Genomic DNA, 19,471 nt, shown 5'->3' with positions numbered 1-19,471 from the left:
CATTAGCACTCTAAATTCAGCAGTGCATTTTAAAAATACTTTTTAAAATTTATTTATTTACTTGTGACTGCACTAGGTCTTCACTGCAGTGCCTTGGCTTTCTGTGTAGTTGCAAGCAGTGGCTACTTTCTAGCTGTGATGCAAGGGGCTTCTCAATTCCCTGGTTTCTCTTGTTGCAGATCAACCACCCTAGAGCTCAGGCTCAGCAGTTGTGGTGCTCGGTGGGGAGGGTGGGTTGTAGTCGTCACACATGTGGAATTGTCCCAGAGCAGGGATTCAATACAAGGAAGTCTCAGCAGTGTATTAAATGAAAGAAAAACGCATCCTCTTGCATGAGTGAGGTTTATAAAAAGAGAACATTCATGATACAGCATCAAGAAGGCAATTTTTGTAATATTACTAAAAAAATGAAATAAGGGAAAAAATCTTAATCTAAAGGCTCAAGGCTGAACGTTCAACTGATGGAAAGAAAAAAATTCGTTAAATTTGGTAACCATTCTATTATGGATTTTTTTCGAATCCTTGCAAACTAGAGTAGAAGAAAACTTCTAAATATATAGAGAAAACATTCTCCTTAGTTAAAAACAACAAAGGCTGCCTCTACCCAGCGCTAGTCCATAAACTAAAATAAAATTTAATATTCGAAAGAAGGAAACAAACGTGAAAAGTTACTGATTATACAACTGTCTAATCAGCAATGGAAAGACACCCGCGGACCAGCCCTATAGGAGGCTCCTCGCCGGCCCTGGTGGCCCGCCCCCACGCCCAGGCCCGCGCCCTTGCACGTACGCATGCGCAACTTTGGCGCACGCGCGCCGGCCAAAGAGAGGAGAAAGATGGCGGGGCCCAGCTTCCCAACGCCGCTGCACGGACATGTGGGCCGCGGCGCCTTCAGCGACGTGTACGAGCCCTCGGAGGACACTTTTCTGCTGCTGGACGCACTCGAAGCGGCGGCGGCCGAACTCATGGGGTGCGAGGAGGGCGAGGGTCCCCGCGGGAGAGGGCTCGGGAGTCCTGGAGAGGCGGCGGCCCAGGACCGAGGCAAGGACTGTCGCTGCCCTCCCCGCGAGGAGGCGGTGTCGGCCCGCCTAGGGACAGCTGACGCCAGAATACTGTAACTGAGGGTTTTCCCGTGGATACACACAATCAGTGCGGCAGGGAGCTAGCCGCTTTCTTCCCAAGGTGCTGTTTTGGTTTCAGGGGCTCCGTGCTTCCTCACCACTTCAGGATGTATCATTTCCTATCAGCTGTTAATCTGAAGAGCCTGAAGGGTAGCGATATTATAACACGTTCAAAAGCAAAACGTCCTGAGAACGCTGCCTCGCAATATGACCGTTTTTAGTAAATATCAGTGCCCCGTGGCATTATTGAATCTACGCAATACATAAAAACATCCTCCAGCAGTGGAAGGGCACCAAAAAGAAATGAGGTTGTAAAATATTGGAGTAGGGGAGTGTGTTTAAACCCACTGGATAGCATACTCATCTACCCAGCAAAAGCCTGGCCACGTGTGGTTACTGAGCACTTGAAATGTGACTAGCACTGAATTTTTTTTTAATGAATTTTTAATTGTAAAAAAAAATTAACGTTACATGCAGCTAGCTGCCTATAGAATATACCCTAGCTTATAATAAGTATTCAGGTTGATTTGTTGAAGTGCTCATATAGATTTTAATATAAAAAGTGGATACTTACAGTGTCATTTTTTAGATGAAAGCAATTGGGGTAGTTAGATTTAATTATTTTGGGCTTCCCGGGTAGCTCAACTGGTAAAGAATGCACCTGCAGTGTAAGATACCCTCACTTCGATTCATGGGTTGGGAAGTTCCCCTGGAGAAGGGATTGGTTACGCACTGCAGTATTCTTGGGCTTCCCTGGTGGTTCAGATAGTCAAGAATCCCCATGCAAAGTGGGAGACCTGTACTCCATCCCTAGGTTGGGAAGATTCCCTAGAGGAGGGCATGGCAACCCACTTCAGTATTCTTGACTGGAGGATTGCCATGGACAGAGCAGCCTGGTGGGCTACAGTCTGTGGGGTCCCCAAAAGTCCACACGACTAAGCACACAGCACACACAGATTTAAAGATCAAAAGTTGAAATGGGTTTTTTTTCAGGGTGAAACTAACAGCTGTCAGGCTTAGAAGGTCCAAATTGTATTTGTTTATCTCTCTTGGTCAGGTTTTTCTGTGTATAAATTGCCCCAACTCTTATTAAACCAGTTTTTCATTGTAAGCATTGGAACTTTTGGATCTACTGGAATACAGAATGGAACAGTACTGTTTTATAACATATCTTTTAAGATTTTAAAGCACAAATTGCCTTGCTGTAAAAGGGACTATTTTTATTTTAGAGTCTTGGGTATTTCTGGTCATGGAATTCTAATTATTTATGAGGCCATAATTGTTATTTTCAAATAGAAGCCTCCTGGTAAGATTCAACAGACCTTCCTACAGCACAGTAAAGCCTTGTCAGATGTACAGAGTGGTTCCAGAAGTTAGAAACCCCTCAAGTCTGTTTTTGAATATTTCATTTGGGAAGTTAGGTGCTAGTGAAATCGCTCAGTTGTGTCGGACTCTTTGCTACCCTATGGAGTATAGCCCACCAGGCTCCTCTGTCCATGAGACTTTTCAGGCAAGAATACTGGAGTGGATTGCCATTTTCTTCTCTATGGGATCTTCCCAACCCAAGGATCAAACCCTCATCTCCTTAGGTGCTAGAGTGCCCTTAAATACCGTCAAATCTGTTTCTGGAATGGGGATGATTTGTACTTTTACTTTATATACAAGATTATGTTGTTGTCTAGTCACCAAGTCATGTCCAACTCTTCGCAACACCCCTGGACTGTAGCCCATGGGATTTCCCAGGCAAGAATACTGGAGTGGATTGCCGTTTTCTTCTCTAGGGGATCTTCCCAACCCAGGGATCAAACCCTGATCTCCTGCATTGTCAGGTGGATTCTTTACCACTGGGTCACCAGGGACGCCCATGTACAAGATTATAGGGAAGGATAAGTACAGTAGAATCAAGAATTTATGTATTTAATTGCATTCTTAAGAGTATTATTAATATTCTAAGGCCAGATTACTTGGATGTTTTCCCAATTCAGTGTAGAGATGTATAAATACAGGATTTCTCTGCTGCTCTAAATCTATTATTAGTAGAAGGCAGGGGTGCTCTTGTCTTCCCCTGGGATATGCTGATGGATTCATGAGTTACTTCAAAATGAGAGAAACATCTTTTATGAATAAATGTTGTAATAATACCTTTTCATTTTTAGGAAACACCAAACTAGGAGCTCCTTCTGGGAAAAGCTGATGTCTTCCATATTAATATTTCCAACCCTAAATTAACATTCCATTGTTTATGTAATGTTTTGTGAAAATCAAAAACTATTATTTTACAGACTTCAATCACACACCCAAAATTTCAACAGTTTTGAACACTAAATGAGCACTAAGTGATTGTTGGAAATTAGCTTATTTATAAATTTCTTTTATATTTCCATGTATTTTCAGGTGAGGGATGATTCTGGGAAATAGACATTAAAAGTAGCATGAGTTATTTTCCATGATGTGTATTTTAATACCACTGTGCTACTATTTATTTTATTTTGTGTTTTTAGAGTGGAAATATGCCTCGAGGTTGGCTCAGGGTCTGGAGTGGTATCTGCATTCCTAGCCTCTGTGATCGGGCCTCAAGCTTTGTATATGTAAGTGTAAGTATACACATTCATCCACACCTTGGTCTAAGAGATTCACTGTGACTGACTGCTTGAATGAAACCATTTTTATAAGTGGATAATATGTATCTGATAGTGTCTATTTTAAGTGTACTCTGAGAGTCCCTTGGACTGCAAGGAGATCCAACCAGTCCATTCTAAAGGAGATCAGTCCTAGGATTTCTTTGGAAGGAATGATGCTAAAGCTGAAACTCCAGTACTTTGGCCACCTCATGTGAAGAGTTGACTCACTGGAAAAGACTCTGATGCTGGGAGGGATTGGGGGCAGGAGGAGAAGGGGATAAGAGGATGAGATGGCTGGATGGCATCACTGACTCGATGGACATGAGTTTGAGTGAACTCCAGGAGTTGGTGATGGACAGGGAGGCCTGGCGTGCTGAGATTCATGGGGTCGCAAAGAGACACGACTAAGTGACTGAACTGAACTGAGGACTCTGATTACAAATTATGCCTCCCTAAAAGTGACAAATGCATGTCCAAAATTGTCCCATTATACTGCATAATTATAGAAGCCACATAATAATTTTAAGTCATCTGTAAATTTGTATCATTTTTAGATAATTTATCAGAAAAAAATTGGAACATAATAAAATTTCTTTATAGAAGATTTGAGAATATAGAAAATATAAACAAGCAAATAAAAATCACCCATAAATTTTGCCACACGTGGCCCAACTGTTTCAATTCTTTCTTTACTTCCTATGTTTTTCATTTAATACTGTACGATGAGCATTTTCCTTTTAAATTTCATTTTTGGTAGCTGCATAGTATTTCTCCATTGGATTCATAATTTAATAAATTCCTTCAGATATGTTTGCATGTAGCTATATCCTACTCTTGGACTCTCCATCAATATAACAATTTTTTTCATTAGTGTGACAAATCCAAATTGTTTTTCTATTCACCATTATTAAAGTATTTCAATTTTTTTCTAAATCTACTTATATAAAAGGAGTGGGACATTCTTTGAATTTTTATCCATAGACATAGGGTATAGTTTTTTCTTTTCTGTTTATAGGTGCACTGATGTCAACCCTGAGGCAGCAGTGTGTACCCTGGAGACTGCACGCTGTAACAAAGTCCACATTCAACCAATAATTACAGATTTGGTAAGCTGTTACTCTTTGCCCAGCAGTGTAATAATTAATTTTCTTTTCAGTTAAGGCCAAGATGATTTACATCAAAGAAACTTGAGTGGTTAATTAATTAACTTTTAACCCAGTACAGTATAGTGCAGTTCATTCAGTCATGTCCGACTCTTTTAACCCACTAGACAAAGTAAATTCTTAACTGATCAGTTCAGTTCAGTTCCGTCGCTCAGTCGTGTTCTACTCTTTGCGATCCCATGAACTGTAGCACGCCAGGCTTCCCTATCTATCACCAACTCCCAGACTTTACTCAAACTCATCTCCATTGAATCGGTGATGCCATCCAACCATCTCATTCTCTGTTGTCCCCTTCTCCTCCTGCCTTCCGTCTTTCCCAGTATCAGGGTCTTTTCCAGTGAGTCAGCTCTTTGCATCAGGTGGCCAAAGTATTGGAGTGTCAGTTTCAACATCAGTCCTTCCAATGAATATTCACGACTGATTTCCCTTTGGATGGACTGGTTGGATCTCCCTGCAGTCCAAGGGACTCTCAAGCATCTTCTCCAACAACACAGTTCAAAAGCATCAATTCTTTGGCACTCAGCTTTCTTTATAGTCCAACTCTCACATCCATACATGACTACTGGAAAAACCATAGCCTTGACTAGATGGACCTTTGTTGGCAAAGTAATGTCTCTGCTTTTTAATATGCTGTCTAGGTTGGTCATAACTTTCCTTCCAAGGAGTAAGCATCTTTTAATTTCATGGCTGCACTCACCATCTGCAGTGATTTTGGAGCCCAAAAGTGATTTTGGGCTCTTACACTAAAACAATCCACCTTTTTCACAATCCAAAGGAAACTTCTGCTGGCTTGTACAGATCAGGTATCATTCAGTCAGGAGTGAAGAGAATCCATCAAACCAGCTTTAATAAAAAGAGTGGATGGCTTCAGGCACAGCTAGCTTCAGGAACTCAAAAGATGTTACAGGCATCTTTTTCTTAGCTCTAAACTTCTTTCTAGTAGCTCTGTTCCTCTGCAGTCTTTGGCTGCATAGTAGCAAGATGCTTGCATCTCCGTATCTTATTTCTCAGCAACCCTATAGGGAAAGAAACACTTTCTATTTTCAGTTACTATAGTAGAAACCCCAGACTGAGTACCATTTGTATCAACTTCTGTCATATGCCCATCTCTCAGTCTGTTACTGTGATCCAGGGGGATTAGATATGCACGAGATTGACTTGAGCCTGAGTGGTAGTCCCACTGCTGCAGCTGGGTTGAAATAAACCCTGCCCGTACCACTCCTATTGAGGAGTGGAGGTAGAGTTTCCTCAACGAAAGTCAAGGAGACATCATCAGAAGAAAGGCAGAACAGGTCCAAGGCTGGTAAACAGATGGCAACTCCAGAACCATTATTTTAAGTTACACATCATACATTTCTCAATTCCAGATTTTAGAATATTTTTAATTATATGAGTAAGATTTGGATAATTTTGAACCTTTTTTTACTTATAAATATTAATGACTTTTTATAAGCAAAAATCATGATACTATGTACAAGGTGGGCCTAAGACATATAAAATGCTTTCATGTTGTTTGGCCTGTGTTACTCTTAGACTGATAAAGTTTTGAGGTTTTTCTTTTTTTTTTAACTCACAAATGATTTAAGGAATCAAGCCAAAGATCTAAGAAATTTTGTATCACTAGAAGTTGTTAGTGCTATTATTAAAAATTAGACTATCAAGAAAGGTACTCAGTTGATTTACATGAAATCAGTATGGTAATTTTGCTCTTGAAATTTTTAATATGTCCATGAAGTGAAGTCGCTCAGTCATGTCCAACTCTTTGCGACCCCCATGGACTGTAGCCTACCAGGCTCCTCTGTCCATGGGATTTTCCAGGCAATAGTCCTGGAGTGGATTGCCATTTCCTTCTCCAGGGGATCTTCCCAACCCAGGGATCGAACTTGGGTCTCCCGCATTGTAGACAGACGCTATACTGTCTGAGCCACCAGGGAAGTCCTAATATGTCCATAATTAGTATTATATGTGTTTTTTTTGGTATAACAAAACTTTAGAGATAGAAGAAATAAGTCACTAAACTAATACAGTGATAAATCCAGAGTTTATGCCCAGATTGTCTGAATCAAAATCTAGAGGTCTCACAGCTTTTTAAAGGTGGAAGTCAGTTCTAAAGCTGTCAGAATCCATTTTGTCAATAGTGAAAGTTGACCATAATACTCAGTGCTGACTTGTGGCAAAGAAAATAGAAAGAGGTAGGTATGAAGTGAAGTGAAAGTTGCTCAGTCATGTCCAACTCTTTGTGACCCTATGGACTGTACAGTCCATGGAATTGTCTATGCCAGAGTACTGAAGTCGGTAGCCATTCTCTTCTCCAGGGGATCTTCCCAAGCGAGGGGTTGAACCTAGGTCTCCCGCTTTGTAGGCGGATTCTTTACCAGCTAAGCCACAAGGTAAGATCACTTTGCCAAACTTTATATTTATTTGTATTCAGAACACTAGATATGAGGCTTCCCTGGTAGCTCAGATGGTAAAGCGTCTGCCTACAAGGCAGGAGACCCGGGTTTGATCCCTGGGTTGGGAAGATCCTCTGGAGAAGGAAATGGCAAGCCACTCCAGCACTCTTGCCTTCTTGTATTCAGAACACTAGATATAGATTATCACAACTATCAAAAACTATTATTTTGGATAATTGAGTTTGTTTACAAAGTTTGTATTTCCTTTTTAGCTTTAGAAGGAAGTCTTTTTCAAATGTGTCTTATGCACTTCCTTACGTTCTTAAACTGAACATAATTTTACCTTTTAGTGATTCAAAGTCATTAATATGAATATCAGTCATCATTCTGTACTGTATGTGATGATGATAAGGCTTATTAGATTCTAAGTTTTTATTTTCTGCAGTGATTCTGAGTTTTTATTTTCTCTCCTCTTTGTCTTTTCACTTGCTTTATGTTGTCATATTTTACTGCTCCTCATAGATAGCACTTCCTCTCTCTTTTCATATGCTTTGTGCTAGAAATGCATGGATGTGTGCTAAGTCAATTCAGTTGTGTCCAACCCTGCGACCCTGTGGACTGTAGCCTGCCAGGCTCCTCTGTCCATGGGATTCTCCAGACAAGAATACTGGAATGGGTTGCCATGCCCTCCTCCCGGGGGTCTTCCTGACCCAATGATTGAACCCATGTCTCCTACATTGCAGGCAGATTCTTTTACTGCTAAGCCACCAGGGAAGCCCTTGTGCTAGAATATCAAGCAATTGATTTAGTTAGATTTGTATTTAAACTAAGAGTTTTTAACATTTCTGAACAATTCTATAGAAAGTTGTATCAGTTCAAAGATTTATAAGATGCCAAACAACTGATGTTTTTAGTGTCTCTTCCCACTATTTTTAGTTCTTTTTTTCTTTGATATGTAATTGTTTCAGCCAGTACATTTACAAGTTACTAAAGAAGTAGAAAGAAAAGTACAGCCCCATCATCTGGTATTTTTGTCATGAATATATGTTTTCTGTCATCTTGTAAAACATTTCCGTTAGTTGTAGAAAATAAGTATTTAAGTTAGCAGCTATAAATTTAAAGTTGTGTACAAATCTATGTAAAATATATGAGAGCTTGCCTCCTTCTTATTTTATCTTCTAAAAGTGAGCCCAGAGTGTAGCTATTGAAGCTATTGAAGAGCAGAGTGTTCATTCTAATAAATAGCTTATTTTCCTTGTTTATAGGTGGAAACATGTTTTTTTTAAATCTGAATCAAAATACAAAAATATTTATATCCATTTCTGTCTTAAATATGGGCTCTAACACACTTTTGTCTAAAAACGTGGGAGAATATATTTAAAGATTGATTGATTGATCCATCTATCCAGCCATCTACTTATTTATTTATTTCTGGGTCCAGCTTAAAATTCTGACTCTCTTGAACATTTTTTAGGTCAAAGGCTTGCTACCAAGATTGAAGGAAAGTGTTGATCTTCTTGTGTTTAATCCTCCTTATGTTGTGACTCCACCTGAAGAGGTAAGATGTATGGCAAAATTTAATTACTAATATTTTCAGCTGTTTTCTATCTCAGATCAAATGTACTTCATCAAATGACATCAGTCAGCTGCTAATAACAGACTGCTCTGATTTTACTCATGTGTGAAAGTGAAAGTCGCTCAGTCATGTCCAACTCTTTGTGACTACATGGACTATACAGTCCATGGAATTCTCTGGGCCAGAATACTGGAGTGGGTAGCCATTCCCTTCTCCAGGGGATCTTCCCAACCCAGGGATCGAACCTAGGTCTCCTGCACTGCAGGTGGATTCTTTACCAGCTGAGCCACAAGGGAAGCCTAAGAATACTAGAGTGAATACCCTATCCCTTCTCCAGCAGATCTTCCCAACCCAGGAATCGAACTGGGATCTCCTGCATTGCATGTGGATTCTTTACCAACTGAGCTATCAGGGAAGCCTGATTTTACTCATAATTGTCTATTATTGAATACTGTTTGGTAGACATAGGAAAGGAGCCTGAAATTAATGGAAATTCAAACTGTGATCCATATCTAGTCTTTAAAATCCCATGTATATCAGGCCATGGTATTTAAATCGTCTGTGTGTGTGTACCTTTATCATGAATAACAAATCTGCGAAACAAAATATTTTACTCAGCCTTAAATTCACATAGGAATTATCTCTGAAAGGCTCAGGTTTCCTCCTCTCACAGGTATTTGGAAGTGGGGGAAGAGGAGAAACAATTCTCACTTCAGGTAGGAAAAGATATAACCTTGAAATACATAATTATAAAGTTTTCAGTCATGAAGAGGTAAACCATATTAGAAGTGTTAGGTACGCAGTCATGTCTGACTCTTTGTGACCCTGTAGACTGTAGCCCGCCAGGCCCTTCTGTCCATGGAATTTCCCAGGCAAGAATACTGGAATGGGTTGCCATTTTCTACTCCAGGGGATCTTCCTGATCCAGGGATCAAACCCCCATCTCCTGTGCTTCTTGCATTGCAAGTAGATTCTTTACCCTCTGTGCCACTGAGGAAGCCAACCATGTTAACCACTTCCCAATTTAAAGAAAGAATGGACAAAGCAGACAGAAGTATAATGATGGACTAAAGCTTTCCTTTGAATTATTATACCTATTTTATTCTTTGATTATCAGCAAAGCGGTTAAATCTTGCATTCATCTCCACCGAGAAGGGAGAGGTCTGCATTGCTGCTGCCGCTCGTAGTGAGAAGCTGTCTCTCCCTTGACATCAGTTCAGTTCAGTCGCGCAGTCGTGTCTGACTCTTTGCGACCCCATGAGTCGCAGCACGCCAGGCCTCCCTGTCCATCACCAACTCCCGGAGGTCACTCAGACTCGTGTCCATCGAGTCAGTGATACCATCCAGCCATCTCATCCTCTGTCGTCCCCTTCTCCTCTGGCCCCCAATCCCTCCCAGCATCAGAGTCTTTTCCAGTGAGTCAACTCTTCGCATGAGGCGGCCAAAGTACTGGAGTGTCAGCTTTAGCATCATTCCTTCCAAAGAAATCCCATGGCTGATCTCCTTCAGAATGGACTGGCTGGATCTCCTTGCAGTCCAAGGGACTCTCAAGAGTCTTCTCCAACACCACAGTTCAAAAGCATCAATTCTTCGGCGCTCTGCCTTCTTCACAGTCCAACTCTCACATCCATACATGACCACTGGAAAAACCATAGCCTTGACTAGACGGACCTTCGTCGGCAAAGTAATGTCTCTGCTTTTGAATATGCTATCTAGGTTGGTCATCACTTTTCTTCCAAGGAGTAAGCGTCTTTTAATTTCATGGCTGCAATCACCATCTGCAGTGATTTTGGAGCCCCAGAAAATAAAGTCTGACACTGTTTCCACTGTTTCCCCATCTATTTCCCATGAAATGATGGGACCGGATGCCATGATCTTCATTTTCTAAATGTTGAGCTTTAAGCCAACCTTTTCACTCTCCTCCTTCACTTTCATCAAGAGGCTTTTTAGTTCCTCTTCACTTTCTGCCATAATAGTGGTATCATCTGTATATCTGAGGTTATTGATATTTCTCCCAGCAATCTTGATTCCAGCTTGTGTTTCTTCCAGTCCAGCGTTTCTCATGATGTACTCTGCATGTAAGTTAAACAAGCAGGGTGACAATATACAGCCTTGACGTACTCCTTTTCCTATTTGGAACCAGTCTGTTGTTCCATGTCCAGTTCTAACTGTTGTTCCTGACCTGCATACAGATTTCTCAAGAGGTAGGTCAAGTGGTCTGGTATTCCCATCTCTTTCAGAATTTTCCAGTTTATTGTGATCCACACAGTCAAAGGCTTTGGCATAGTCGATAGAGCAGAAATAGATATTTCTCTGGAACTCTCTTGCTTTTTCCATGATCCAGCAGATGTTGGAAATTTGATCTCTGGTTCCTCTGCCTTTTCTAAAACCAGCTTTAACATCAGGAAGTTCACGGTTCACGTATTGCTGAAGTCTGGCTTGGAGAATTTTGAGCATTGCTTTACTAGCATGTGAGATGAGTGCAGTTGTGCGGTAGTTTGAGCATTCTTTGGCATTGCCTTTTTTGGGATTGGAATGAAAACTGACCTTTTCCAGTCCTGTGGCCACTGCTGAGTTTTCCAAATTTGCTGGCATATTGGGTGCAGCACTTTCACAGCATCATCTTTCAGGATTTGAAACAGCTCAACTGGAATTCCATCACCTCCACTAGCTTTGTTTGTAGAGATGCTTTCTAAGGCCCACTTGACTTCACATTCCAGGATGTCTGGCTCTAGATGAGTGATCACACCATCATGATTGTCCGGGTCGTGAAGATCTTTTTTGTACAGTTCTTCTGTGTATTCTTGCCACCTCTTCTTAATATCTTCTGCTTCTGTTAGGTCCAGACCATTTCTGTCCTTTCTTGAGCCCATCTTTGCATGAGATGTTCCCTTTGTATCTCTAATTTTCTTGAAGAGATCTCTAGTCTTTCCCATTCTGTTGTTTTCCTCTATTTCTTTGCATTGATCGCTGAAGAAGGCTTTCTTATCACTTCTTCCTATTCTTTGGAACTCTGCATTCAGATGCTTATATCTCTCCTCTTCTCCTTTGCTTTTCGCCTCTCTTCTTTTCACAGCTATTTGTAAGGCCTCCCCAGACAGCCATTTTGCTTTTTTGCCTTTCTTTTCCATGGGGATGGTCCTGATCCCTGTCTCCTGTACAGTGTCACGAACCTCATTCCATAGTTCATCAGGCACTCTATCTATCAGATCTAGGCCCTTAAATCTATTTCTCAGTTCCACTGTATAATCATAAGGGATTTGATTTAGGTCATACCTGAATGGTCTAGTGGTTTTCCCTACTTTCTTCAGTTTGAGTCTGAATTTGGCAATAAGGAGTTCATGATCTGAGCCACAGTCAGCTCCTGGTCTTGTTTTTGTTGACTGTATAGAGCTTCTCCATCTTTGGCTGCAAAGAATATAATCAGATTTCGGTGTTGACCATCTGGTGATGTCCATGTGTAGAGTCTTCTCTTGTGTTGTTGGAAGAGGGTGTTTGCTATGACCAGTGCATTTTCTTGGCAAAACTCTATTAGTCTTTGCCCTGCTTCATTCTGCATTCCAAGGCCAAATTTGCCTGTTACTCCAGGTGTTTCTTGACTTCCTACTTTTGCATTCCAGTCCCCTATAATGAAAAGGACATCTTTTTTAGGTGTTAGTCTAAAAGGTCTTGTAGGTCTTCATAGAACCATTCAGCTTCAGCTTCTTCAGCATTACTGGTTGGGGCATAGAATGGATAACTGTGATCTTGAATGGTTTGCCTTGGAGACGAACAGAGATCATTCTGTCGTTTTTGAGATTGCATCCAAGTACTGCATTTCAGACTCTTTTGTTGACCATAATGGCTACTCCATTTCTTCTAAGGGATTCCTGCCCGCAGTAGTAGATATAATGGTCATCTGAGTTAAATTCACCCATTCCAGTCCATTTTAGTTCGCTGATTCCTAGAATGTCGACGTTCACTCTTGCCATGTCTTGTTTGACCACTTCCAGTTTGCCTTGATTCATGGACCTGACATTCCAGGTTCCTATGCAATATTGCTCTTTACAGCATCAGACCTTGCTTCTATCACCAGTCACATCCACAGCTGGGTATTGTTTTTGCTTTGGTTCCATCCCTTCATTCTTTCTGGAGTTATTTCTCCACTGATCTCCAGTAGCATATTGGGCACCTACTGACCTGGGGAGTTCCTCTTTCAGTATCCTATCATTTTGCCTTTTCATACTGTTCATGGGGTTTTGAAGTCAAGAATACTGAAGTGGTTTAACATTGCCTTCTCCAGTGGACCACATTCTATCAGACCTCTCCACCATAACCCGCCCGTCTTGGGTTGCCGTGCGGGCGTGGCTTGGTTTCATTGAGTTAGACAAGGCTGTGGTCCTAGTGTGATTAGATTGACTAGTTTTCTCTATGGTTTCGGTGTGTCTGCCCTCTGATGCCCTCTTGCAACACCTACCATCTTACTTGGGTTTCTCTTACCTTGGGCTTGGGGTATCTCTTCACGGCTGCTCCAGCAAAGCACAGCCGCTGCTCCTTGCCTTGGACAAGGGGTATCTCCTTACCTTGGACAAGGGGTATCTCCTCACCACCGCCCTTCCTGACCTTCAACGTGGGATTGCTCCGCTAGGCCCTCCTGTGCCCGTGCAGCCACCGCTCCTTGGATGTGGGGTGTCTCCTCCCAGCCGCCCCTGACCTCGGACGCTGGGTGGCTCCTCCCGGCCGCCACCACTGACCTCAGACTTGGGTAGCTCCTCTCGGCCGTTCCTGCGCCGTCGCAGCCTGGCAGTCTCCGTCGCTGACCCTGACCTCGGACGTGGGATAACTCCTCTCGGCCGCGCTTAGCGCGCCGGGTCGCAGCCGCGCGCGCTTAGCGCGCCGGGTCGCAGCCGCGCGCGTTTAGCGCGCCGGGTCGCAGCCGCGCGCGCTTAGCGCGCCGGGTCGCAGCCGCGCGCGCTTAGCGCGCCGGGTCGCAGCCGCCCAGGTGAAATCATTTTTGAGAAGGAAAGTCATTGTCATAAGATGAGCAGCAGTTGAGGGAAATGCAGCTAAATAAAATACATGCAGCTCAGGAAAGCACTATGGAAATAAATATCAAGAGTAACAAAAATGGTTTAGTCTAGTAATCTCAGTCTTTGAGATGTAATTTAGGAAAATCATTAACAACAGAATAAAAATTTAGAAAAATATGTTTATTGCACCTTTATGTGTGTCTAATGTGTCATCACTCAGTCGTGTCCACTCTTTGTGACCCCATGGGCTGTAGCCTACGCGGCTCCTTCTCCAGGGGATCTTCCCGACACAAGGATCAAACCGGGGTCTCCTGCATTGCAGGCAGATGCTTTACCCTCTAAGCCATGTATATGATGGCAAATAATATGAACCTAAGTATGTAACAGAAAAGAAACAAGTAAATCCTGGTTTATCAGGCCCACAAACTACTGGGAAGCCTAGTGAATGAAGAGGAGATTCTCGGAACATGCTGGCACGATTGGGCTTCCTTTCTGCCATATTCCTACTACTAAGCTATGCATGTAATTATACAGATAATTGAGTGTGGTCAGTGTCTTGGACTTCCACTGTTCTAACAGAAAGCTAGTGTCACCCGTTAGCAGAGCAGTTAGCAGGGTTAAAAGGCAGCGTAACAAAGATTTCCTCAAGCTTAAAAACATGTTTTACAATGTGAAACATTAGGAAACAAATTGAGAGACTGTAGTCTCTATCATGACCTGAACCAGTGGTCTGGAAACCAAATAAACTATTTTGGTTTATGAAGATAAAAAGAATGAAATCATGAAGGTAAAAGTTAGGAAACTTAGAGGTTAGATCCAGGAGATGTAACATACGAATACCAGGAGTTTGCACATATAAAAAGTTGTGTCTATACTTACTGTTCCATCCCTAAACGTGAGGTTAGATATTGTGGTTTGAACCTGTGACCTGTCAAGGATTAGGAGCAGGCAGTCAGCAGGCCACCAAAGGCGACCCTCCTCCCAAAGATGAGAACTCCCCTCTGTGGCCTGTGAGATTGTGGTTGGTGCCAGGCCATCCTCCTGAAGGGCCGTCTCTAGTGCAAGCAGACAGGGCTGGCTGAGCATCCCCGGAAGGCAGGTAGACAGGGTCCAGCACCGAGGGCTCCTAGTCCATGCTAAACAGGCCATCACCATGCATGCTTTCCACAGAGCAGTGTACCCTGTCAAACATTCAGAGAGTGGGCTCCTCTGAAAAAAGGGAGGAAGCCAAGGAGGAGGAAGACATGAGCCCCAGAAAAAGGGAGCGCTAGGAATGCTAGGAAAGGAAGTCTCCAGGAGGAAGGTCTTGATTAAAACAGAGGAACTGATAAAGTCCTTTCTGTGATTAACTGTGTGAAAGTATATGGAGAAGCTTATGACACTATGAGAATAATTTAAATACAAAAAAATTAAGCAAATGGGCATGCTGAATGCCCAGCAATAGCTAAATAAGAGATGATACTTTTACACCATAAAATATTATGTAGCCATTAAAAAGGAAATGGAACTATACCTGATCACAGGAAGAGATTTCTATAGGGTATTGTTGAGTGAGAAAAGTAAAATACAAGTAAGAACATAGATACAATCCTATGTTTGTAGAACATGGACAAAAAAGAAAAACGTGTGTATATGTGTGTGTGTATAGAAGATGGGAGGGGAGCAGATGAACAAAACAGTAAAAGGGGAAAAGTAGTTTGTGTTTTTTTTAAGGTGTATGAACATACTTCTTTTAATTAGACATGAACATGGTTATAAGTATAAAGAAATTACTTTTATCCCTTGACAAATGAATAAAAGTAGAGTGTACAGCTGTACATAGATAATTTAAACTGAAATATGGACAAAAACCATTAAAGGGATTAGGAAGAAAATAATTATATTCGAGTTTAAGTAGTTTTTGAGTGATTTATTCAATATATTCCTTAGTTTTAGAAACAATATACAGTGGTAAGGCTCTAAAGATTTTTAATGCTGTATAAACTCTCAAGGTTTTGTTTCTATAATAAGACTGTTATAGGAAAAAGTGCTTCCTTATACCTTTATATAATAAATGGGTTCCTAAGAAACGGCTATGAAAGAAAGCTAGCTGCTCTGGGACGTTGTCAAATTTTGTTGCTGTGAAGTAGATCTCTTATAATACAAGTTCTCCTGTCTAGTTTCTTTCTGATTGTTCTGTTTTAAATAGAAGAATTTAAACATGTTGATGATAACAGCTATTACTAAGCCACATTATTATGTGCAGGGCACTGTTCTCAAACTTTAAATATACTTCCTCATTTATTCCTAGTGGATAAAAAGATTTTTTTTGATCATTTTCCTAACTGTACAGATAAAAGTGTTACTTTCCTAATGTAGATGAGAAAGGAAACTAGTTCATCAAGATTAGAGACTTATATACAAGGTTACACATGCTAGGAAACAGTGCGGCCCAGATTCAACTTTACCGCCACCTTCTCATCAGCCGTCAAATACAGAATACATACCTGTTTGGTCATTGTAGCTTGGAAAAGATTCCATTTTTGTGTGTGTGTAACTTAGAACAGTCTTTCTAATTGGGTACAGGTCGGGAGTCACGGGATACAGGCAGCTTGGGCTGGTGGCAGAAACGGTCGTGAAGTCATAGACAGATTCTTACCACTGGCTCCAGATCTCCTTTCACCAAGAGGATTGTTCTATTTAGTCACCATTAAAGAAAACAATCCAGGTAATACAGACCATTTTATCTTTTAACCATTTTCTTAGCTGAAATCAAGGTTACTTGTGTCAAAGACTGTAATTAAGTAACCCAGAATGTTCATGAATGTAGTGCTGACAACTGCTAATACAGACTAGCATTCATGTTGAAAGAGGAGATTTTTAAGAGGTAGGTTTTTCTGACTTTAAAGAGTATTGTGTTTTTGAGGAGTTTTCCCCTAATTTATAAACCAGTACTCAAATACAGAGTCTGTAGTTTCTTCTTCTAACACCTGACCTTCAATACTGTGAATTTTCTATTTTCTAGTCTTTTATGTCATCAGCAGTTCTGCTGTATATTCTTTAGTTCATCTGAAGTTTTATCATGAAAGCTATCTCCTGATACTGATTTTTATATCCTGGCTTTCAGATTAGTTGGTAACTAAATTGACTGTAATCTTTCTTCTCTTTTCTGTACATCTCAGGTTTGATTTTTATGTGGTATGTTATATTCTTAGTCCCTCAGATCACATCATAATTACTAGTGGTGTTGGTTTTGTCGGGGTGGGTGGGAGGTGTGTGTGTGGGGGTTTTTTTTGGGGGGGTGGGTAACTCCAGTTTCCTGGTTTTGTCTTTGTAGTGTTATATATTAATAAAGGGAAGGTTTTACTTTTTTCAGTACTCCTGAAAAAAATAAGCTATTTTGTTTACTGCCACTTTTTGACATCACCGTCTGATTTGCCCATACCCTTGTTGGCAGTTTTCATCCAGAAGGAGGAATGTAGGGCAGATATTAGAGTCAGGCAACTCAGAAATGAATCATTTATTGTAATAGCAAGTATAACTCCTGTTTCTGTTGAGTCCAGAGCAGGCTACCACTGCAGCGCAGTCATTCACTCTTGATTAGAGTTCTCAGCAACACCCTGAAAATACAGAGTGCGCTCCTCTATCTGAAGTCCAAGTTCACTTTAATAGAAATTGCATGGTGTTCACTGTTTTCTCGGATGAGTGGAGTTTGTAAAAAGTCCGTTTATCATCTAGTGATCGTGCATACTTCACCAAATGATTTAATTGGATTTTATCTTTTAATTTTCATTTTAGAAGAAATTTTGAAAATAATGAAGACCAAAGGTCTACAAGGGACCACTGCCCTTTCCAGGCAAGCAGGCCAAGAAATGCTTTCAGTCCTCAAGTTCACCAAGTCCTAATCTACAGTGTGTGCTACCTAAAGCCGAATGCTTTTGGCATATTTTGAAACTGAAAGGTTTTTCTTTGTTAACAAGTAAAATTGACAGAAATTTGTTATCTAGAAAAAGGCAGGCGAGTACAGCATTTCCTTTTACCCAGCAGTCAGGCCTACAGGAATATTTGCACACATGCAAGTAAATATGTATATATATATATTGAATTTCACATATTTATATGTATTATATGTGGAGAATATATAATGAAAAAATTACACTTAATTATACGTGAAAAGGATGTTCATTTCAGCATTACTTGTAACGGCAGAACAATGAAGTTAACTGTCCATCAGCAAAGGGATTGGTAAAATAAAGTACAGTATATTCATGTTACTAAACATCTCCAGCCATTAAGCACGAGTCATGTCTGTATATACTGAACCAGAAGGGGTTCATTATATACTACTGATCAATGAAAAAAAGCAAGTTGTAAAATAATGTTAACGTATATGTATATTTTTTAAAAACTAACCAAGAAGGTTTGTGTGTATGTGTATATAAGAAATTCTCAAAAGGTACATGCTGCTGCTGCTGCTGCTGCTAAGTTGCTTTAGTCATGTCCGACTCTTTGCAACCCCATGGACTGTAGCCCACCAGGCTCCTCCGTCCCTGGGATTCTCCAGGCAAGAATACTGGAGTGGGCTGCCATTTCTTTCTCCAAAGCAGAACAGGTGGGAATAGAGGAACCTTCATTCTTTTGTGTTGGCATTTGTACAGTGATAATCTATTCTGTAAGGAAACAGTTTTTTATATAAAAGTTTTTCAAGTTTACATGCTTATTGTCTCCATTCTCTTCTGTTATTTAGCGTGGCTTCTGCTTCCATTCTTCTCTCTGGTCACATTTCTCCCACTTTTTATCCTCTATCATATATTTCTATTTTCTTCTTATATATTGCAAACTGCTCTTATTTTTTTTCTTAGATAAGGGAGAGTTGTATGTAAATAAACTCAACACTCAGATTAATCACATAATGTAAGAGCCTAGGGACTTCCTTGGTGGACCAGTGGTTTAGAATCTGCCTTCCAGCGCAGGGGATGCAGGTTCGATCTCTGGTCAGGGAGTTAAGGTCCCACATGTCATGGGGAACTAAGCCCATGCACTGCAGCAAAAGAAGCCCACACACCACAACTTGAGAATCCCATGTGCCACAAGAAGCTGCCAGTGTGCCTGCTGCAGCAGCAGAAGCCCATGAACTGCACCAGAGCCCCAGCGCAGCCAACATGTAAATAATCAATAGTAAAAAGTTTTTTTTGTTTTTTTCTTTTTAAAGAGTCCAGGTTAAAGCGTCTGCCTGCAATGCGGGAGACCTGGGTTCGATCCCTCGGTCAGGAAGATCCCCTGGAGAAGGAAATGGCAACCCACTCCAGTATTCTTGCCTGGAGAATCCCATGGACGGAGGAGCCTGGTGGGCTATAGTCCATGGGGTCACAAAGAATCGGACACGACTGAGCAACTTGACATGTATCTTTCAAGAAATGTCAAATTACCTTAACTAAGTTTAGGAACCTCTTCTGTAATTCCCTCCCCAACCCCCATTTAAAATATGCAGTTGACCCTTGAACAACATGGGTTTGAACTGTACAGGTCCACTTACTTGTGCACAGATTTGTTTCAATAAAGACACTGCAGTACTTCACAATCCGTGGTTGGTTGAATCCGTGGAGACC

The 19,471-nt window shown here is 41.1% G+C and overlaps 1 protein-coding gene across 1 annotated transcript; it reads left to right on the top strand.

The window, feature by feature from the left end:
* Positions 1 to 795: 795 nt before the first annotated feature.
* On the top strand, positions 796 to 18,574 carry N6AMT1 (N-6 adenine-specific DNA methyltransferase 1). The gene is made up of 6 exons (XM_069578364.1): positions 796 to 970; positions 3,623 to 3,709; positions 4,758 to 4,848; positions 8,773 to 8,856; positions 16,449 to 16,590; positions 17,661 to 18,574. The coding sequence occupies exons 1-6, from the start codon at positions 837 to 839 to the stop codon at positions 17,765 to 17,767; spliced, it is 645 nt and encodes a 214-aa protein (XP_069434465.1). The 5' UTR covers positions 796 to 836; the 3' UTR covers positions 17,768 to 18,574.
* The last annotated feature ends 897 nt before the right edge of the window (positions 18,575 to 19,471 follow it).

The sequence above is a fragment of the Ovis canadensis genome, chromosome 1, assembly GCF_042477335.2.
Source record: "Ovis canadensis isolate MfBH-ARS-UI-01 breed Bighorn chromosome 1, ARS-UI_OviCan_v2, whole genome shotgun sequence".
In the NCBI taxonomy this organism is placed as follows: domain Eukaryota; kingdom Metazoa; phylum Chordata; class Mammalia; order Artiodactyla; family Bovidae; genus Ovis; species Ovis canadensis.
Note: the sequence above shows the minus strand (reverse complement) of the source record. Positions and strands in the feature narration are given on the sequence as shown.

Bases quoted from the DNA above. Each gene is read 5' to 3' on its own strand.
- N6AMT1 (XM_069578364.1), top strand. From the start codon at position 837: ATGGCGGGGCCCAGCTTCCCAACGCCGCTGCACGGACATGTGGGCCGC. The intron at 971-3,622 runs GTGCGAGGAGGG...TTGTGTTTTTAG, and splicing joins GCGGCGGCCGAACTCATGGG to AGTGGAAATATGCCTCGAGG. The intron at 8,857-16,448 runs GTAAGATGTATG...AATTGGGTACAG, and splicing joins TTGTGACTCCACCTGAAGAG to GTCGGGAGTCACGGGATACA.